General features: G+C 41.7%; 1 protein-coding gene and 1 long non-coding RNA gene across 2 annotated transcripts; both read left to right on the forward strand.

The window, feature by feature from the left end:
* The first annotated feature begins 5,577 nt into the window (after window positions 1–5,577).
* Window positions 5,578–9,898, forward strand: LOC103179473. The gene is made up of 2 exons (XR_487979.2): window positions 5,578–5,737; window positions 8,232–9,898. It is a non-coding gene; the product is annotated as an uncharacterized LOC103179473 (long non-coding RNA).
* Window positions 9,899–15,074: 5,176 nt separating this feature from the next.
* On the forward strand, window positions 15,075–16,150 carry LOC103179607 (5-hydroxytryptamine receptor 1D). The gene is given in 2 exon segments (XM_007894982.2): window positions 15,075–15,255; window positions 15,258–16,150. Coding segments are annotated over 2 exon segments (1,074 nt in total).
* Window positions 16,151–23,145: the final 6,995 nt, after the last annotated feature.

Genomic DNA, 23,145 nt, shown 5'->3' on the forward strand with positions numbered 1-23,145 from the left:
TCAGCAATTAATATTCCAAAGTAGGTAGGAAAGGAACGCTAAAACATTTTTTTAGAATAGATTGTTCTTTTGGATAGGGTAGTGTTGGGGACTCCCTCTTTAAATGAAATGAGTTCAGATAGTCCTATACCAGCTTCCAGTGAACAAGTCCACAACAAAAAATTGTCCTCAAATTTAGCACTTGGGTTTGAAATCGTGAGGGAAGTGTGAACAGTTTGTTGCCTTCTACTAAAATAGAGTTGACAAACCTGGGAGAATCTCTGCATTGTATCTGACCTCAAGCATCCCTGAGTTAAACACACTTTCATCAGTCGTGGCAGAGTTTATCCCACTGCCTCGTGATGCTTATTTTGCAATAATGGGGTGGAAGGGGAGCTGTTCAGCATGTGTGAGTGTGTGGTGGGAGGGGGAGAGTGACTCATCACAATGTGAAATTATATATTAGGGGAAGGGTGAAGCACTTTGAGATGTTTCAACAAAATATAAGGTGTTATATCAAATGTGTTTTTGTTGCTCTGATTATTATTATGCTAATGAGAGCTTTAAGTGTTAGCCTCGTCTTAGACATGTGCCCATTGTTAAACTTTACTGCTTCTACAGCTGTAACATTTAACTCTTTCAGGAATTTATAGCTGCTTGAAATTCAGTTCAATCTAGGCATTAGGGCTGGTGCTCCGAATTATACCGTGCAAATTACATACTTTATGTAATTATACATGTGGCTCATTGGCCGATTTATTGCCCTGTCGGCCAGAAGGAACGTGTGGTATTTTAGCACATGCAGTTTGTTTTAGGGCACATTTAGCCTTCACCCTCCAGTTTTTACTATTTTTAACAGTATTAGACTTAACAACACAAGCTATTCCTTAGGTATTTTTAACTGATCAATTTTTCATCAGACTTGTGGCTCGCAAAGCTAACTACTTCTGGGGAAAAAAACCTCCCCATTATAAAGATTTGCAATAAGGTTACGCAAGCTGGCCATGGCAGAAACTATTCTAAGTACTTGCCATAGAATAGACTATTGTCACCAGTTTCTCTTGCCACCCCCACACAAAAACATCTCCATTGTTAGCTTTTAATTGAGAAATCTAGTGCAGTGCTGTTTAGCTTTCTGAAATTGTATGTATTCAAGGTAGAATATTTGACTTAATTAGTTTCCAATCTTCAAGAGTTCTGACTTGAATCTGAAGCACACATTCACACAAGTTGTTGAGTGAGTCTTATGAGGCAATAATTGAATGTTCGGGACCCAATGATCTCATCGAGAGCACACAAGTTATTTGCATTGTTGCCGGAAAACCTTATGATTTGTGTATCATGCTTGAATTTGCTCTAAGCCCTTATAATAATTACTTCAAAAAATAATAAATTTGTCACTCAATCCACGACCGATGGTGGGACTGCTGTGCCCAAAATATACAGTCAATTCACTTTATAGTATATTCTATGAAGCGCTTTGAGATGTCTCAAAGACGTGATAAGGCGCTTTATCAATTGCATAAATTATTATAATGATGAATTGTTTTTACAGGTTAAAAAATCCTAATTGACCTAATAATTTGTTACACACATTTAGTGTTGTCGCTGTTTTAGTTTTCTGAATACAAAACAGTTTTTTTTTTGGAGTGATGCTTTTTGGAAAAAAATGATCCCGATAAAATGGTAACTAGACAGGGTCGTACTATGGAATTGCAGTGTGAATGAGGTTCTTCAAACTTCTTGGTGTTTCTCTTTAACCGCCCTCCTCACCACTGTCAAAGCTACTGTTGGGCAAGACATTAAATTAGTCTAATTCCATGCTAGAAGGTGGGGGACAATGAAAGGGTCAGGTATCCTGGACTATAGAGAGTGCCTGACTTCAGAATGACATTCATACACTGAAGTGAACTTTGTCTGCACTGTCAAATCAGGATTAGTGTGTGGGCCTTGGCAATATGCAAATCTGGAAAATAGAGGTTATCGTGATAATCTTTACTCTAGTCTTAGCGTAGATGTTTTGTATGGTTCTAGTGTTATCCATTTAAGAGATTTAGACTTTAGAATTACAAAAAAAGTTAACCCTCTACTAAATGCTAAGGTCTCTTATTTAGAGCCCCCGTGTGATAATGAGTCACACTGGTCAAGAAGGTCCAGAGTTCATCCCAGCCTGTGGTGAATTAGTCACTTTCACCAGAAGGCTCTAAATTAGAAATTGGCATCAGCCTCCCTGAACTAGGTCAGAGAGAGAGTCTGATCCAGTTTCTTGTAGGAAATTGCTACTAGTGACTCCTACAAAGAGCATTTGAAGTTGGTCTTGGCAGTGATCTTTCCCATGATCAGGTAGCCCGATGCCGCTTGTGTGGTAAGTACCAGTGAACAGGTCAAATCTCTTGAGTTGCTGACTGGCCTTCAGCACTCGTAACTGATCTCAAATCCTCGGCATACTCGTTGCCCTCAGATTTACATGAGACTATTGCTGCTTGTATCTGTTTCAGTCTTTGCATATTTTGAATGCAGAATATAGATCACTATAAATAAACCTGTGGTCAGTTGGTACAGCTCTATGTGATATGCTGGAGTGCAGCTGCGTATGTTAGCCTGTTTATTCGTATTATCGTATGTTTAAACAGCTCAAGTTGTAAAGCTGCTACCCCATGCAACTGATAAATATATTGAGGTTTAATGGCCTGCTCAAATATATGGGATTTGCTTTTGACATCTTTAACCTTTCAACCACACACTTAATATTTTGAAACATTTCAATATACGTCCAATTTGAGAATATTAAAAAGTAGACATTCCAATCCAATCTTGCATGCATTGACATGCCTGGACAGTTGTCACCCCATCTTGGACTGTTTAATCTGTCACTGTTCAGCAAGTCCCTTTTCTTCCTCACTTACGCATTTTGATAAAGCTGAGCCAGTCATCTTAATCGTGCGTAATACTCCAGGGCTGAGATTAGCAATGGCTAACTTGAGCAAAGAGAGTTCACAACTAGCTTATCTTTCCGATTCCTCAAAAGCAAAGTTGTCGATTTAGTTTTTAGCACTTTAGCCACTAAAACATACTGTTGTGGAGTCCACATAGAATTATTTGGAAGAGATTGATCTCATCAAGTTGCAAGAAAATGTCTGACCCTATAGGCCGATCAAGGTGGGCGTTTCCTTCTGTTTGAACTATCTGAGCTCTCGTTGTAAGGTATAAATAAATATCCCTTGTATTTGATATAACACCTTCTCGTATTGAAACTTCTCAAAATGCTTTATTGAGTTAATTTCTGTGAAGTGTAAGGACAGTGTGTAGGCAAGCGCAGTTGACAATTTGCCCAAACAGCCGTGAAGTGAACCACCAAGAAAAACTCCTTTCTTTTCCAATAGAGCCACACGGGATCTTTATTGTTCATCTGGCAGATGGAATCTCGATTTACCAATGAGGCTGCTATTATAAAGATTTAGGTTCTCCTATTTGGGAAAAGCTGTGATGCAGTCTGGAACAGGAATATTAGGTTATTAATCCTTGGGATTTACAAAGGAGAATGGAGTGGGAAGTGGACTATTCATCTTCCTTGTTCTCAAAGGGTGGAATTTGATTGACATCTTGATGCTGGTTCACACTCACATGGGTGACCACCAGGAGTATACTGAAGTACAGTCTTATGAGAAATAATCTGTTATATTTTATGTCTTAATTGTAGCCCTATCTATTTAAGCTGTGAACTTGAACTATAGGGAACTCCAAATGGAAATAAATGGAGATGCATTTCCAGCCAATTTAAGTAATAGTTGTAATGCACTAGTCATTGATAGATGAGAACTGACATCGTATAGGAAGGCAACGTAGTTTATTAACGTTTACAACTGAGTATTGCTTCCACTACTCGGGTTTATTTTAGTGTCGGAAAGAGTTGACTGACAACTCTTTTCCGTCCTTAACCGAACAACGTATAGGAAGTTGCCAGGTTTCTCCCAATAAAAGTTTCTAAAGCCTGGCCTTCCGATGGGCTGCTAGTCTGTTGTAGATGGTACAAAGGGGGAATGCAACCACAGAGCATCTCATTTGTTCTCAAGGCAGCCTGAGGTATAGGTATGTTTTACCCCATTGACACTAAAATGCTGAAAATGGTCCTGGATGCCAAATGTACAGTTTAACTATGATGATGTTACAGAAATATATAATTGTACAAACTATTGTACTATTGGCTTTCTGATCTAATGGCGAAATTATTTAATTGCATTAGTTATCTTGAGTGGTTTAAGTTTTGTGAACTTTTTTTCTGTCAGTTTCTACTTTGTAAACCGTTACCGCTACATTGAGCATAAAGCAGAGTAGAATAAAGCAGAGCAAACTAGTGTTTGCCTTAAACACCAGCTGTGTCCATTCTGTCACTGAGTTACTTCTACCTTTCCAAATATATGAAACATTTAGACTACCTCGTTTGATCACTCATTTACAGCAGTTTTAATTTTTTTTCTCTAGCTTGTTGGTAATGGAATGTAGGCTGTTTCCGAATTGACTAATGAATCTTTACAATATATGCATCTTAGAAGAATCCAATTGGTTTCATGAGATATGCCAGTGCAAAAATAACATTGGTTGAATGAATGTGTTAAGACTTTTTAACCTTTTGACCTTATGAAACTCTTAATTTTATCAAATACCATTGAATGTTGATCAACTAAATATGTGCTTTGGAAAGTAACTGTATGTCTCTTGCTTAAATGGTGCTCCTAGTTAGTGCTATTTCTGAACCTGCCAGTCACCAGTGCTGTACTACTGAAAAATTTCCTGGCAATTTTAAATTACCAAATAGGGATGTTGACTTTTTTTTTCTAAGAACAACTAACACAAATCTAAGCTTCTTGCAGGTACTGTTGGTACGATCTATTCTATATCTTTTCATTCCCCAGTAAAGGTCCAGCTTACATTCAAACCGATGTGAACATGGAACCAAAAACCTTTTGTGCTGGTGATATTTGGCAAATTGGTCATTTTGCTGCCGCTTCTTCAAAATTTGTCTATCTGAGACGAGAGCTGACTGCTGATCATCGGTTGTGGAAAAAAAAGATTCCTCATTATATACAACCTTTTGGGTGTGCAGAACCAACAATGCTCATTCCGTGAGAAATTGTACTACATATAAAGATTTAACATCATGTTTGTCGCATCCCTATTTACAAGGTTTGTTAGTACAGTCATTTCTGTACTTCATTCATCAAGTTGAAAAAAATTGAAGATTTGTTTTGCATTCTCCTAATGGCGTTTCTGTCACATTTTGGTTGGATATTTTAAAAAAAATACTACCAAGTTACAAGATGGTAAATCTGAATTGAACATTCTCTCCTCTTACACATTCCTCCCCCACCAAAAACTAATTGCTCGTTTGCAACAAAAAAAAACATAACAGCTGAAGAGCCATCTACTTCAAACCACAAGTACAGCATGTGGCACAGATGTGCGGTGTGACCTGTTCAGTGTGACACTTACTACTGATGTAAAGGTCTGAAATATTTAGGTAGGCTGTTGTTTGAAAGGTAAACTTTAAACTTAAAGGACCAGAAATTTCTTTGTATTGTTGATAAATATTCTGGTAAATAGCCGCAGTTTGTAATTCTGTTCTAGTCTCTTACGTTTTAACAATTATCCTTTTGTCACCTGACTATCAGGGAAGCGTGATTGAGGCTGGCCCTGACCTTTTGTCTTGACGCCAACATCCAGGTGGGGGCTGTACCCGAAGCTGCTGTTGGAGTATATGGTAAGACAATTTCTGTGCCAAGTTTTCCCCCGCCACCCCCCCCCCCCCCAAGTTAGTTGTACTATATTTGACCTTACATATACATATGGGACAGGAGTAGGCCATTCAGCCCTTCGAGCCTGTTCTGCCATTCTATTAGATCATGGCTGATCTCTACCTCAACTCCCAACTACCTGCCTGTGGCCCATATCTCTTGATACTCTGACCTAATAAATATCTATCCATCTCTGTCTTGAAATGTGAATGGATCCAGCATCCACAGCCTTTTGGGGAAGAGAGTTCCAGATTTCCACTATTCTTTGAATGAAAAAACTGCCTCCTGATTTCACTCCTAAAGGGCCTACTCAAATTTTAAGATTGTGTGTCCTTGTTCTGGATTCCCCCACAAGAGGAAATAGTTTCTCTGTATCTACCCTATGGATTCCCTTTATTATTTTAAAAACCGGAATTATTATTATTCAGCCATCCAGGGAATTGGTGGCTGATTATGGTAAGAAGAAATCTCACGGCCATAGCAATAATGGGTCTTGCATTTCCTGAAAAGCTCTTCTTAAAGAATTTGAAAATCGATCTTTGATGCAGAACGACTTAATGGCATTGGCGCAGATGTGTAAATCGCATGTTGCAGTACTTTGTTTCCGCATGAGCAATGGAATGTGTGTTCGAGCTACCATGAGATAGGTATTTGTTGTATAATACAACCTTGGTTCAAAAACTATTTGAATGTAGCATTTCCATATGGTAAAACAAATAACATAAGACTGGCCTAATTCAGGGGCTGAATACTGTCAGAACCTGTGGTGGCAATGTTAGTAAATACTGAGACCTGAAATCATTCCTTTCTGTTGGATGTAGAACAGTACCTGACACTTTTATTGGTATTTAAGTGTGTAAGATGTATTTTGGGTCAAATTCCTGAGCAGATTTCTGCAGCTGGTACAGTTTCCTCGCTGTGGAGCAATAAATCTATTTTTGATTACTGTAGGATTACAGAGAAATGATCTAAAATAAATGCTTTCTTTGAATAATAATTATCCTTGCATTTCATATTGTGCCTTATCACGTCTTCGAGATGTCTCAGAGCGCTTCACAGAATATACTGTAAAGTGAATTGACTATATTTTGAATAAACTGTACCAATTTTAGTTTGCAACTAAATTTCTGTTTTTCAGCATATTACTCTACTCGCCAGGTTTTTCCTGAAAATGCTCATTCTTTCTTGAGTCCCTGCTCCACAGGCTCCCTCTGGTATTTTGCCCACATTGCCTTTCTTCACGTGTGAACCTAGACGGAGAATGTTGGCAGACTTGTGGAGCAAACTCATTACTGTCCTTGCCCAACATCCACACATCCACAGCTACCAGCAGGTGTCACAAAATACAAATCGACAGCAGGCACCCTGACTGATTTGAAATCTTTATTGGATGCCGTGTTTCGCCCACAAAAATTACAGTAAATTCACTTTAGAGTATATACTCTGTGAAGCACTTCGCAATCTCTAGAAGAAGTGAAGAGGTGCTATGTCAAATGAAAGGATTATTATTGATTTTTTGTTTGACAAAAAAAGAAATCCCTTTTAGCATTTTGCTGATTTTCACATTCTTCAGGAGCCGAGGACTTGGGTTCTGTGTCTATTTTAACTCCCCATCACTGTCAAAACTGAGTTAAACTATTGTTAAGCAAGTACTTCTAATCAGTGGAGAGATGTGCAAAACGTGTGAGTGTGTGTAACATTGAATTCTCTTTTCTCCTCTCTCCCCCCCCACCCTCCCCACCACAAAAAAAAATTGCAAATGTTTTCTCCAATAATAAACAAAAGCAAATCTGTTGTGTTGATAAATTAGAATGTTGTATGTCCAGTGGATGTCTTTCCACCACATGGGTTTCTGGTCTAGAACCACTCTCGGACAACACGGCCCGCTGAATCTTATTGCTGTCTCTTTCTGCCTACAGGCATAACTAGTGAGGCCACAATGTAAGGTGTAAGACAGCAAATACATCAACTTGTGTTTATATAGCGACCCTCAACACAGGGTAGTGTCTCAGACCGCCAAGGCTCAACGGTTTAGCGATTGCAACACAGGCAAGCTTCCTTACTCCGCACACATGTTTATCAAGCAGTAAGAAGGAACTTGGTTGTTAGTTGATTAGCGGATCGCTTTCCGGGGTGGGGGGGTGTAATAACACCTCCAAAAAAGATTTGGACGCTCAATCCACACTGTTTGAGGCTGCCACTTTAGCACTCTACATATCGGGGCAGCTGAGATTGGGAGTTCAAACAGCCTAGTCACTGAAACCTGAACTCCTCTATTATTAATAATGTGTACAAATTTCATATGTTCTCCACGGAACAGGACCTTCTTCATTGTTAACACATTGTGGGTTATTGTAGGCAAATTTTAGCCAGTATTGGAATTTCAGATGCAAATGTTTTTAAAGGGCAATAATGCAACCACCTGTGCTGAATATTGATTTGATTTCTGTTTTAACGTAGACTAGTTGTATCTGGCTTGTTTGAGCAGATAAGCAAACGACTGTTGCCGTACAATAGACCAGTTATGTGGAACTTGGCAGGTAAGTTTCACGTCATTTAATTCCCGTTTGAGTACACATCACCTGTTAATGATGACTTGGATCGTTGGGACCTTTACACCACAGCAATGCATGCCCATTTTCCAGCCTCGGTGAGCCGTTATTACAGGTCTCCTCGCCCAACATGACTGCAAAGCGCACCTGCCACTGGAACAATGTAGAGATTCTAAATCATAGAAAATGTGACGCGTTGTCTGATTCAGTGCGAGCTGCCTCTCAGAGGGCTGCAATGGTATCCCTTTTAGAAGACGAGATAGGGTCCGTAAAAAAAAAAAAAAGAAAAAGAAAAATTCCCAACCTGCCTTATTTATAATGGGGCACGATCACTGTTTTGTGCTTCAGCATTCACTTGCGCATTCATGCAGAAAGCCTGTAGGCTTCCCATTCCCAAAACGTCAGGTCATCGACGACTTCGCTTCCGCAGGACTTGATTTAGAAGTTGTTCATTTTGGCTTCCGGTGTCGGCTGGCCTTTTGAAGCACTGACGGAGCCGGCAAGTGCAAGTAAATGCTGGGGTCCACACCCAAACTCGCGAAGCTGGGTTATAACAAGGTGCATTATAACGGGATTCTATTGCATAGGGAGAACTTACCCATATAAGGGGGGAGGGGTCTATTTTTAAGGAAATTTATTCACACAGCAGTCTTAGTCTGCTTATAAAAATGACCACTTACAGCTGACTTGACAAGTTAATACAAGCTCTTCATAGTTATTCTGACCATCAGTGTACGCTTTCTCTCTCTTTACAGTACAATCGAGCGTGGCTGGGCTCTTTTGAAATGTTCCTGAGTATTTACCCCCATGATAGATTCTGTGTAAGTATGTAAATGTGTGGCTGGAAATTTGCTTCTAAAATATGAATTCCTGCAAATCGTTAGATTTGATTCATCTAATTCAAGTCTCATTTTATCAGTGTTTGGGGCCCTTCCTTGAATTTAAAACATTGCATCCGTCTCTTAAGTCTATCATTCGTTTTATATGTTTGGAAAAGTTCCACCAATCACATATTTTTGTTATTAGACAATAGCACAGCACCTGTTGGGAGTAGCTTTGACGTACATTTTTTTTTCTTAGGAGATAAATGAGCAGTCAATTTTTATAAAATGTACATTTTACTGCCCGCAGGAAAGTTTTCCTTAAGTGCTTGAATTTGTCAAAGAATAATTTTAGTGCATTTTGTGTCCGTAAGGACATCTTCGATATTTCTCAGGCATTTTTGGTACGCACCTCAAAATGTCCCATCAAATTTTAGTTGGTACTCATGTACTTTTCATGTTTTGAAACGCAGAGTGGCCAAGCTCCATCTCATCCTTAAATGTGCGGTTGCAATTCCAACTGGATGAGTTTTATTCCTTGAGTATAACGTAACACTCGACAAGTTCCTGCTCGAAATTGGAACAGGATTGGAATGATTGTCATCCTTATTGGTGAATAAATGCATCGTTTGGGCTGCGTGCAGGAACAAATTTATTTATTTATGTTTCTTTCACAGTGAATGTTTTTTTTCCAATTCACAGGTTGTGCAAATTTCGTTCCAAATAAAATAAAATTCTACCAGTTGGCTTGGGAGCAGAATCTGTCTGTCTCTTTATTTGCAACAGTCGCATATTCAACACCCCTGGCGCTTTTCACGGTGCGTCGCTGTGTCGATTCTCTGTTTGCCGGCAGACACGGTCACTACACTTTACAATAAATCCCGCAGAAGCTCTCTTTCGGACATTTTGACAATATAACTGGTGTTTCCCGTTACTGAATGCCTCAGCGGTGAACTGACTTCACCACACGATGGCAGTGTCTGTGTTCATTAAGTTTTCAGAAAAACCATCAATGGGGCTTGAACTGTTCAGGTTCCTGGTACAGTATTAGTTTCATAATCAAAATTGACATTCATGTGAATAAACTCAAGATCATTTGTGCGTGAGGACAGGTTGAGCCCCCGGGTTTCGTTAGTGACCTTAGCCAGCATTTCAAGACTGAGGTGGACAGATTTTTCTTAGGTAAGGGTTAGGGGGAAAGAACCAATAACTGGAGTTGAAGTGCAGATCAGCCGTCATCTTACTGAATTGTCGGACATGCTCAAGGGGCTGAATGGTCTACTTCTGTTCCTATGTTTCTGAGACAAATATTGTCTTATTTCTAAAATTGGTGTGAGCGTCTATCCGACAGCTTATTCAATCAGGGCCTGAATAGAGAGAATCATTGCAGAAAGATCTACAGCCCTTTGTGCTTTGTGTTCCAGGCATCTTTTCAGGTAAAATACTTCACTGTTGAACGTAATGTTCTGAGTGAATAGTGCAAATCAGACCATCTTCTGATGTCTGCAGAGCACCGCCTCTGGTGGAATACTGGACATATATAATTTACATGCACTGAGGCTGTTGACTGCCAGGATCACAGCTGTCATTATTGTGACCGCCAATTGGTTGGTCATTTCATGGCTCTTTGCGGAACTGTACAGTGTGGAAATTGGCTTCTGTGTTTGCCTACAAAATACTGTGTTTTATGGGGAAAAGCTCAAATGCTTTGAGACCCACAGGGCATAAGTCACTGCATCAAACACTAGGATTATTAATGAGAACAGAAAATGGAGGCACAGATACCAGAAGCAACGTCATGCACAAATAGACCATAATGTTGGGGAAAAAATGATTGATGATTCTTGTGCAGTCCTAGTTTTATGGTGCTTTTTGTTTCCATTCAGCACATCGCTCCTCCCGAGGAACACGGATGTGGTTTAGTTGTCTTGACAGATTTTGGTCAGCGCTCGTGCTCATTTGTAAAAATAAAAACCTGCTTTTTTTTTAAAAAACAAAAACAATTAATTTCTGACTTCTTGTAACCTGAAATGAGAATTCTCAATTCCCGGTAATTGCGAAGTTGCAAAGGGAGGGTGAATATTTTCTTGTGGAGTAACGCAAGCTGTTTATGCTGAAGTTTTGTAACCTCGAAAAGGGAAACCTCAGTCTTTGCTGGTCCCGACTTATCCAGGCGGGGATTCTGAGACCTGGTGGCTGTAATTTTCACATTGACCCACGTGATGGCAGTACTTGTATATAATCATCCTAACATTTGACATTATAATGCCGTTGAGGTATCACAAAGCACTTCACGGGACGTTACTGCGGAATTGTTTGGGAGTGAATCTTTTGTGAAATTTTTATTGGCAACTCCACAATCCTCGGCCACATCTGTAACGACAAAAAACATCTCACGACTCCGCACAGGGAATTCCTGTCGAGTGTAATGACTGCGCGTATTTGTAGGCAAACGTGCTATCCAATTTGCGCTCAGTTAGGTCACAGACTGAGTGAATTGTGTATGTTGTCCCAGACATTATACCAGATGCTCAGCATTTTATACAGCAAAGAAAATATGCTCTTCTGGTTTCATATCAACCTCAGTTAAGGATATGAAACCTCATTTACGGTGATAACAAAACCCAAGTGTCGGCTATGCGACCTGGGATCGTGCAGTATTTTTTTTAATGCCGTACTGCAATAAAGTAGTAATTGCTGAATTAAAAGATATTAAACGAGTCACATGTTTCATTACGGGTGTGCTTTCAAATCAGACGTGAGCCTGACTAAATCATCAGCAAGTGGGAATCCCAAGCGAGCTGAAATATTTATTTTCCGAAGATCCTTTTACAGTTTCTCATCCATTTCCCCTGTGCCGTTATTTTGTGCTGCGCGCCTTTCGTTTTTTTTTAACTGAATTAAAAACGTCGCTGCTCTTCGAATATTTTATTTACTTGAGATGGGAATCGAGTCACGTCAGCGTTGTCTGGCCGCAGGTGAGAAGCTGTACGTTTCATGCAATGATTGACTCTGCAATTATTTGATCAGGTCACTGGTTGTGACCTGTGTATCTGCTTATTAATTGATACCAATCTCACACACACTGCTCCACAGCTTCCGAGGGGCAGAGCATTCCACGTCTTATAATAATAATAATAATCCTTGCATTTGATATAGCGCCTTATCACGTCTTCGAGACGTCTCAAAACAGAATATATTGTAAATTGTAGTGTAAAGTGTGTAGAAGAAGATTTACACAGGATGATGAATTTTCTCGTTGGGCAGCGCTTTGGGGAATAAAGGAACGGACAAAATAACTAACTGACTAACCGCTAAGACTGTCACGAAGGTGCAGCCGGAATAAAATCATCCTAAACCAGTTAAGGCAAAGTTAAGGAATCGGGAACCCAAGACCTGGAGTTGTTTTTAATTAAAACTTTGTGAAAGTCTCGTGAAAATAAATGTCCAGTGAAAATTTCTTGTGAAACAAAACACAAAATGCTGCAGTTGATGGAATCTGAAACAAAAACAGAGAAGAGCTGGGAAAACTCAGCAGGTCAGGCAGCGTCTATGGAGAAAGGAAAGTGAGTCAACCTTTTGGGTCCGCGACCCTTCGTGGGTCACAGATTGAGGCTTATTTGCTTCTCGAAGCTCATTTCAGAAATAGATTGAACAGTTGACGCTGACTTACGTCTGACACTGTTCCTGCCTTCACACTAACTCTTACAAGGCGTCTCTGCTACAAATGTGAACCCACAGTAAAGTCGCAGAAAGTCAATAAAAACATTGCTTTAAATTACTAAAAAAAATACAAACGGGAATAATTCCTAAGATGATAAGCTATAATAATATTCCTTGCATTTGATACGTTGTTGAGACCTCTCAAAGCGCTTCACAGAAGATACTGTATAAAGTGAATTGAGTGTATATTTTGTGGGCAAAATGCAGCAGCCAATTGCACACAGCAGTGTCCCATAAACAGTCATGGATTGAGTGACCAAACTTAATTATTAATTCTTTCCTTTGGAGGGATTATTACCCCAGATAGCGGGCAATCGACTATTGCGGCTAGCTAAACGGAGGCGTGTGGCGTAAGGAAACCTGCCTAAGGTTTAACGGGGATGGATAATAATAATAATAATAATAATCCTTGCATTTGATATAGCGCTTTTCACGTCGGGAGGACGTCCCAAAGCGCTTCACAGAACACACTAAAGTGAATTGACTGTATATTTGTGGGCGAACGCGGCAGCCGATTGCGCACAGCAATGTTCCTCAAACAGTCGTAGATTGAAAATGACCAATTTATTATTGTATTTGGTTTTTTTTAGAGGGATTATTATTAGGCTCTGTGTGGAGTAAGGAAACTTGCCCGAGGTTTCGCCCTCTGCCTGGAATTGAACTCAGGTCTCTCACTTGCAAAGCGAGTGCTCTAACCACTGAGCTACAGGACTCCACAATGCGATAAGGCGCTAGATCAAATGCACAAATTATTATTATCCAACCCCGTGAAACACTCTGAGATGTTACCCTATGTGACGTATTGTTTTTTACTGAGGAGCCAGGGGTTCGGTTTGTCTGTGGCACTGACCAGAGCCTTGAGAATATTAAGTGAGGCGTAGTCTGCCACTCCCAGTTGGGTAGAGAGTTTGTGATTACAGATGCGAATAACTGTGGAGCAATAGTAAAACCAGACAAACAGCCGGGAGAAGCCAAGTGCCCATCTTTAGAGGCAGAGCTACACCTGAGGAAAGGTGAACAAGAGGGAGGTAAGGGGCAAGAGAGAAAGTGTAAGGTATGAAGTGCAACCAGTGAAAGAGAATTAACAGGAGAATCAAGGTCGCTCAGGTAGGGAAATAGGTGGAATAAAACCATTGTTGAGTTGTATATTTTACTAACTTGTACTGTCTGCTGTAATGATTAGGTTATGTTTCACCCACAAAATACACAGTCAATTCACTTTACAGTATAATCTGTGCAGCGCTTTGAGATTTCTCGAAGAAGTGTTAAAGCGCTATGTCAAACGTAAGGATTATTATAGAAATAACTTTAAATTCACATCCAAACCAACTGCTCGCGACTCAAATTAAACGCATAAAGTACCTCATTGGTTACTTAAATTTCACGTGGCTTATTCACGGCTCGGATTACAGTGATTTCTATTATGATAACAAACATACAGTCAGAGATAAGCAAGACTCATTTATTTAAAGTTTTATATTTCAGTGAACTGTTTGTCTGATGAGCTAACTGACAAGCAATTTATAATAATAATAATCATAATCAGAATAATCGTTTCATTTGATTTAACCCCCGGAAAAGTGATTCACCAATCGACTAACGACTGGGTTCCTACTTATGGCTGAGTAAACCGAGGCATGTGCGCGGAGCAAGGAAACCTAGCCAAGGTTTCGCCCTGCCCGGAAATCAAAACCGGGTCAATAAATAAAACTTGATCATCTTATATCAGGATTTGGCACTGAGCTTTTTCGATAGGAACAAATAAACGATCTCCTTTGCCTTATCACATCGTTGAGACATCTCGAAATGCTTCACAGGGTTTCCCTGTAAAATGTAGCAACAGCGAATTTTGTGGACGAGTGTTGCAGCCAATTTGAGCAACGGGCCGACTTGCACACAAGCTGGAACAGTCCGGCAAATACACTACTTCTGTTACTTCTCCGTGCAAGATTATGGAAAACCCTTGTTCCTCATTTCACAAGCTGGTTACCACAAGTCTGCTCTTCAGCTAGTTTTCTTGATACTTCTTCTCTCATTGGTCCAGTCAATAGTGTTATAAGTCCCCGCCTTTGCTCTGCTATCATTAATCAACCGATCGATCTTCTTAACGCACCAGACATATTAACTCACAAAGCCCGATTCCCGTACTTGTTGGGCTTGCAAAGGCTGTTATTTGATACCTTCTGCAACGCAATTGTGACGCATTGATGATGGACCAACAGAACTTCTCAACGGCAGCTTCTGAATATAACACAATGTCCAGCGCTTGGGACCTGTTGGGACTGAAGGTATCACTGTCCGTGGTCATGGCCGTCATCACCTTGGCCACCATCCTCTCCAATTTGTTTGTAATCGTTGCCGTCTGCCTCACGAGGAAGCTCCACACACCGCCAACTATCTCATTGCTTCCCTGGCTGTCACAGACCTGCTGGTGGCTCTGCTGGTGATGCCCATCAGCATTGCCTTCACTATGCAGAGGACCTGGGTATTGGGTCAGGTCATGTGTAATATCTGGGTGTTGTTGGACGTGACACTTTGTACCGTGTCGATCTTGCACTTGTGCATCATTGCCCTGGACAGATACTGGGCTATAACTCATGCCTTGAAGTACACAAAGCACCGTACACCCTTCCGAGCAGGACTCATGATAGCCGCTGCATGGGGTATCGCGGTCTGTATCTCCACCTCACCCCTGTTTTGGATATCGTCGCGAACACAAGAGAAGCAAGATGAATGTGTGTTCAATGAAAATGTTTTCTACTGCATCTTCGCGACGTGTGTGTCCTTCTACATCCCCAGCCTAGTGTTGGTCTTCCTGTACGCCAAGATCTATTTGGCTGCTCGGTCGAGGATCCTCAGGGCACCTTCGACTAAAGATAGCAACATTCAACATCCCGAGCCAACATCATCATCCCAGTGTTCGGTCAACTACAACAGCCAAGACATGCTCAATTATTACGTTGAGCAACCAGACAGACTTATCCACATCAAAATGTCAAGCAACTTTCTGCAGAAGAAAAATATCTCTGCAGCCAAGGAGAGAAAGGCCACCAAAACCTTGGGACTAATCCTAGGGGCTTTCATTTTCTGCTGGCTGCCTTTCTTCACGACAACCCTGGTGATTACCATCTGCCAGGAGGCGTGTTGGTCTAACCCTGTCCTCATAGATTTCTTCACCTGGCTAGGCTTTGTGAATTCACTCATCAACCCAGTCATCTACACGATTTTCAACAAGAACTTCAAGCGAGCCTTCCGCAAGCTGGTGCTTTCCAGACTCTGCTGACACTGAACTGATCTGACGGTCCTGACCGACTGTGTATGTGCTTTTACCGATAATTCAAGCAGCTACTGGAGTCCAGTAGCTCAGTGGTTAGAGTGCTCGCCTTGCAAGGGAGAGGACCTGTCTCGATTCCCAGCCAGGAAGAAACATTAGGCAAGTTTCCTCACTCCACATGTGTCTGTTTACCTAGCAGTAATAATATAATATAATAATAATCCTTGCATTTGATATAGCGCTTTTCACGTCTTCGAGACGTCTCAAAGCGCTTCACAGAATATATTGTAAAGTGAATTGACTGTATATTTGTGGGCGAACGCGGAAGCCAATTGCGCACAGCAATGTCCCACAGACAGTCCTGGATTGAAAATGACCAATGTATTATTTTTTTTGTTTTGGAGGGATTATTATTAGGAGTGTGGAGTAAGGAAACTTGCCCAAGGTTTCGCCCTCTGCCGGGAATTGAACCCAGGTGTCTCCCTTGAAAGGCGAGTGCTCTAACCACTGAGCTACAGGACTCCACGTAAGACTTATAAAGCGCCCTCCACGATTATTATTATGATTAAGGTTGACACTGTATGATATATTCATTAATTCTCATTCCGAAACTATTATTCGAATTTTTTATCCTCTTTCTGAGATATAATACTCATCTGTGTTATACCTTGGCCACTGAATGTTTTAATGCTTTGATCAGTTTCTCTTTTTATATGTATATCTTGTGGCTGGTGCCATCGCAGAATATTTGGTGAGTCTGTCTGTCAATGCCAAGTGCACCAAACACCAAACTTGTTTCAATAAAATCTCTCTACGTGCATGAAAATTAAAACAAGTGAATTGTAGTGAATTTCAACCGAACTTACTGTCACCTCCTTGAGGGACGCTATATAAGTACAAGTTGTTGTGGTTGAATTGCCGCGACGCTGAAGTCGAACAAACATTCAATCTTTCGAAAGTTTGATCCATTGGATATTTTCTTTTCCTTTTAAAAATCCTTAAACGTCTCCAGCAAATACATTGCTTAGGACGCGATGCAATATGAAACTTATCTGGTATTAAAAAAAAGCAATTTTGAGATTGATGGCACTAAAGTCGTAGAAGATACAGACTCACCAAACATTCAAAAGTCATAGAGATTTCAGCAACTGTGCAACGAAACTGTGAATACTGGTGCGTGTGTGTGTGGTGTTAAGCGCTCTGAGACACTGTCTAAAGATCATCGTGCAAATTAAAAGGTTTAATTAAAAGGCTTGTGGCTGTGTAATATATTCATTAACTCTCAAATTTTTATTCCGTTTTTTTATACGAAGGGTATATATAAAAAAAAGGTGAGAGGATGACTGAAAGCAACAGTCAAAGAGGAAGCTCTTTCAGATTCCTGAATGACTGCAATTTACTTTCTGTTCCTCTAAAGATGCAGAAATCCACAGAGCCAATCATTGTCTTAAAACAAGGCACAAAAACAGTGTTCATCCCCCGGTGTCCTCGAATAAAAAGATCTGAAATTCATTTCAGGGTTACCTTGTGTCGTTCCTTTACACGAAAGGACACATCACTGTATCCCATTCTTTTAAGGGATGGTGATGATAATAATAATAAAAAAATTAAACCTTGCAATATACCTCCTCTCGCATCATCTCAAAACCCATAATATAGGATGTAAAGTGGCATTCTTTTTGTAGGCGAGTTTGGTAACCAGTTCCCGCACAGTAACATCCCTCCCACAAACAGAGGACACAGTGGGGAAAAAGTACCTCCAAAGTCAATGTCATTGGATTCATTATAATAATAATAATAATAATAATTAAATGCTGGAGGGTCAGCCTGGGCAAATATTTTCAAATCTACTCATATAAAGCAGTAAAATCAACTCTCCTTCAATCATTTTTTTTGTGTATAAACCAAAAAGCCACACAGCAGAGCATCACGAAAATATAGACCGCTCAATCCTCCAAACCTTTGTCATGACTTGCTCAATTCCGCCTTGTGGTACATTTTTCATCAGCTACTGATGTCTCAACGCTTTTCCTGTGCGCTCTGCTATTCCTAAAGCACACGATTGCAACGGACAAATCATCTCAATGGTTAAGTGCTCAGAATTTAGGAACAGAGGAACAGGAGGAGGCCATTCATCCCCTCCAGCCTGTTCCACTATTCTATTAGAACATGGCTGATCTGCACCTCAACTCCAATTACCCAGCTTTGCCCTATAATCCCTTGATTCCCTGACCCACTTCGGTCTTGTTAGTGGGCAAATTGCCATCAGGAGCACATGATCGTCACCTTCTGCAGGGCATCTGAGGCTGCAGCCAGGATTCGCCTTCAATGCCGATCACCTCACCACATTTACTACCAAATTGTCGTAAGGGTTCGCCAGAAAGAGACTTTACGCAATGCAGGTGGTGTGAATTGCACATCTTTTAATATCATGACACAATTCAAAGGTTAAAGCGCTAGCGCATACAATTATTAAGTCGTCAGGTAACATTAAAGCAGTAAGATTCAACGAAACCGATATTAACTCGGTTCCACAACCGGCTGTTCACAACTGTTCCTCCTACGATGATTCCGACTATTCCAAAGTTACATCTTTCTTTTACGTGTTTCTAACTCCATCTCCCCCTCGATTCAGAGACAGCCCCCCCCACCCTTCGCAAGCCCCTAGCTGTCTCTCTTGAGCAGGCTCTTTTCGCATGGGAAAATAACTGATAAGGAGAAAGAAAGATGGATAGCTTTTCAGGAGATTCTGCCATCTCCCTGTTTCCTAGTCGTGAGATAAGCAGATGTCCAGGAAAGCACTTCTCCCTCTGAGCATCCTTGTTTTCACATCCGCGCTCAAGGACGTGATTGCTCAAGTCGCAGATGGGAGGATGACACGGGACCCAGGCACCCAGCGAGGGAAAGTTATCAGAATCTGACCTCAGCCGGGATCAAGCCAATATACCTTTTCCTTTGCTAGCGCTAATTGGCACATGTGCCCTCTCAGGGGCCTTAAGTTAATCATTAAAACACAAAACCTTGTCCCTGCCCTATTAACCGAGCAATGCTAAACTAAAAAGATTATAAGTATTTAGTTACATTGTAAAAAAATATAAAGACTGATTAAAAACCTTAAAAACGATAAGCATCACAAGCATAATCCCTTGTAGATATCTTAAGACTGTGACCACGGGTCAGAGACACACCTACCAGCGGAAACAGCTTTTCCCTATCTCGCCTGTCGAAACCTTTCATGATCTTGAAGACCTCTATCAGGTCCCCGCGTAACCTTCTCTGCTCTAATGGGAGAAGTCCTAACTTCTCCACTGTCCTCATAGCTAAGCTTCCCCATTCCTGGTATCATTCTCGTGAATCTCCTCTGCACCCTTTCCAGTGCCTTAATGCCCTTCCGGAAGTAAGGTGCCCAGAACTGGACGCAGTACTCCAGCTGAGGCCTAACCAGTGTTTTGTATAGATTAACCATAACCTCAATGCTCTTATACTCTATGCCCCTACTGATGAAGCTCAGTACACCAAATGCCTTTTTTACTGCCTTATGTACCTGCCCCGTGACCTTTAATGATTCACTTATTTGAACACCGAGATCTCTCTGTACATTCACCTTAAGATTGAGCTCCAAGTCTATATTGCCTCCTATCATTTTTCCTCCCTAAGTGTATCACCTCACACTTATCCACATTGAAATCCATCTGCCACATGTCAGCCCATTCCACCATTCTGTGTATGTCTGCCTGCAGTTGGTTACAGTTCTCCTCACTATTTACTACCCGACCTAACTTGGTATCATCTGCAAACTTGGAAATAGTGCTCCCTGTGCCCAAGTCCAGATCACTAATGTATATTAGAAAGAGCAGTGGTCCCAATACCGATCCCTGGGGGACACCGCTGCACACCTCCTTCCATTTAGAGAAACACCCATTAACCACCACCCTCTGCTTTCTGTCACTCAGCCAATTCTTAATCCAAACGGCTACTGACCCCTTAATACTATGGGCCTCTAATTTTTTTATTAATCTCTTATGCGGTACTGTGTCAAAAGCCTTTTTGAAATCCATGTAAATAACGTCCACCGCATTTCCCTCATCAACCCTCGCAGTCACCTCTTCAAAACATTCTATTAGATTTGTTAGGCAAGATTTGCCTTTAACAAATCCATGTTGGGGGCCTCTAATTACCTCGTGTTCCTCTAAGTAGAGATTTATTCTGTCCCGGATTACGGTCTCCAGTAGCTTTCCTATTACCGGGTTTGTCTTTCTGCCCCTTTTTGTAGAGTGGGGTAACATTAGCCACTCTCCAGTCTCTTGGCACCACTCCTGTGTCCAATGAAGATTGAAATATAATGGCCAAAGCCTCCGCTATTTGAACCCGTATCTCCCACAGCAACCTTGGGTCAAACCCATCTGGTCCTGGTGACTTATCAATTTTGAGCCCAGTCAATCTTTTCAGAACTTCCTCTCTGTCTATAGTAATCTGATCTATTTCCTCTGCCCTCTCATCCAATACTGCGGCATTTGGGGCATCCATTTCCGTTGTGAAGACAGATGCAAAGTATTCGTTCAGTGCATCAGCCATCCCTCTGCCTCCACAACAAGATGGCCGTCATTGTCCTTGATTGTCCCCACCCTACCTTTAACTAACCTTTTTTCCTTCATGTGCTTGTAAAATATTTTAGGGTTCCCCTTTATGTTACCCGCTAACCTCTTCTCATGCGATCTTTCAGCCTGTCTTATCGCTCTTTTCACTGACCCTGGAGGACGTCTCAAAATGACTCAGTGAAGCAGACAGCGTGAGAGAACATTTGCTCTGCAATCGCGGAGCGGGGGGAAATGAAACTCGAAGCTGACACTGAGACCATTCAAGCAAGTTGTCGGATTATTTTGGGGCATCCAGGAAATGAAAGGCTTTATCTCGTCGCTTCGTAAAGCAAGAGCATTAAGTGCCAAAAGTTCATGTCAGGGAAGCGGGTAACTGGACTTCCTCTTTGCTTATCTTTCCACTCACTTCATTTAAGAAAACAGACGTTTTGTCTAATAATCCTTGAATTATTGTACAATACAATACATAATTACAATTGTATAGCGCCTTTCACGTCGGGACGTTGTCCCAAGGCGCTGATAATAATAATGTGATATAATGTGAATTGAAACATACTGAAGCTGTTGAGCGTAGTGACTGTTTTTTCACTAGCAATTTGCGCCCAGCAAAGTCCCGCAAACCCGTGAAGTGAGTTAACTGGATTAATCTGGAGGGTGGCTGCCCAGAACACCGGGTTCAGCGCCCTTCTCCTTTCCAATACTGTCATAATATTTTCAAACATTCTCCTGAACAGACAGACGGGCAGAAACCTCATTGTAACATCTCGTCTGCAATGCAATACAGCGTCTGCCTCAGGACTGGAGCCTCAGCCTGAGACTGACTGTGTATCAGCCCAGACTTACACTAGAATACATTACATATACAGCGCAGAAACAGGCCATTCGGCCCAACTGGTCTGTGCCGGTGTTTATGCTCCACATGAGCCTCCTCCTGCCCTTCCTCAACTAAGCCTTCAAGCAGAACCATCTATTCCTTTCTCCGTCATGTACCTCTCCAGCTTCACCTTAAATACATCTGTGCTATTTGCCTGGACATCTCCTCGTAGCAGCATTTTCCACATACTCACTACTCTCTGCGTGAAGACATTTCTTCCAACTTCCCTATTTGATCTATTGGTGACTATTTTGTATGGACTATATAGTGACACAGCCTCGTAAATCAAGGGTATGACCGCCACACAGTGCCGCTTTGGGTAACTGCAGCTCAGTGACCTGGACCGTGCTCCGATCCAAACTGTCCGCCCAAACCACGATGGAATCTGCAGCCGAGGCTTCACGGAGACAGGTCTGGACTCGACACAGAGCGGGGTGAACCCAGGGCCTCTCAGGTCTGTGCGTCCGTGTGCAACGCCGAGCAACGCCTGCGGACCGGGAACACTGGGAACTGAACAGTTTTGGGGGAAACTTTATGCTCACGGTCTAGGCTGAGGTTCCATTGCAGTGCTGCGGGGTGGGGGGTGGGGGGGGGGGAGAGTCTTGGATTTTTCAGAGGCGCTGTCTTTCAGTTGAGACCAACATCCCATCTGCCTGTCCGGAGGGATGTTGAACAACTTGTGACGGTATTAAAAAAGGGAGTTTGTCTTGGTGTCCGGATAAAATCTTTCATTCGCTTCACGGTTGTTTGCGGGACGTCGCTGTGCGCAAGTTGGCCGCCACCTTCGCCTACAAAGCACACGGCCATTGCACTGTACGGTAAACCCCGTGATGCGCTTTGAGAAGTCCTCCGGACGTGTAAGCCGGTACAATCAAATGCAAGGATTATTATAGAATCATAAGACTCTTGCAGCACGGAGGGAGGCCATTCGGCCCATCCTGCCTGTGCCGGCACTTTGAAAGAGTTATCCCACTGGTCCCACTCCACCGCTGCCGACTCCATAGCCCTACAAAGTTTTCCTTTTTAAATAACTATCCAAATGGCTTTTGAAAGAATCGAATCTGCTTCCACCGCCCTTTGAGGCAGTGCATTCCAGACCGTATCAACTCTCTGGGTTTAAAAAAAAAATGTCTCCTCGTCTCATCTGCCCTCTGGTTCTTTTGCCAATTACTATTATGATCATTATTATTATTCCTGTTAATGGATGTTAAATCTCTGCTAAACAGAAAGGGGTCGGAACGAGGGGAGAGGGAGACGAGTCTGGGCTTCTACATTCCAGCAGCCGTTTGTCTCAGGAATTGTGGAGCCGGGAGATGCCAAGCATAGCTTCGCTGGAGCGTGTAAAGCCAGCTGAAAGCCCGTCTTTGTACACAGTGAACGAGACCATTTCAGTTATTCAAGAACGTTCGTTTTTTTTTTGTTCAAGGATAAACTCCTCTCCTTCAGGCAGGAATACAATGTGGGGGGGGGGTGGGGGGGGAGGAGAAAGTCTGTGTGCGTATCATTTTTTGAACACACAACCCACACGCATA

This window comes from Callorhinchus milii, unplaced genomic scaffold (genome assembly GCF_018977255.1).
Source record: "Callorhinchus milii isolate IMCB2004 unplaced genomic scaffold, IMCB_Cmil_1.0 Scaffold10, whole genome shotgun sequence".
NCBI lineage: Eukaryota > Metazoa > Chordata > Chondrichthyes > Chimaeriformes > Callorhinchidae > Callorhinchus > Callorhinchus milii.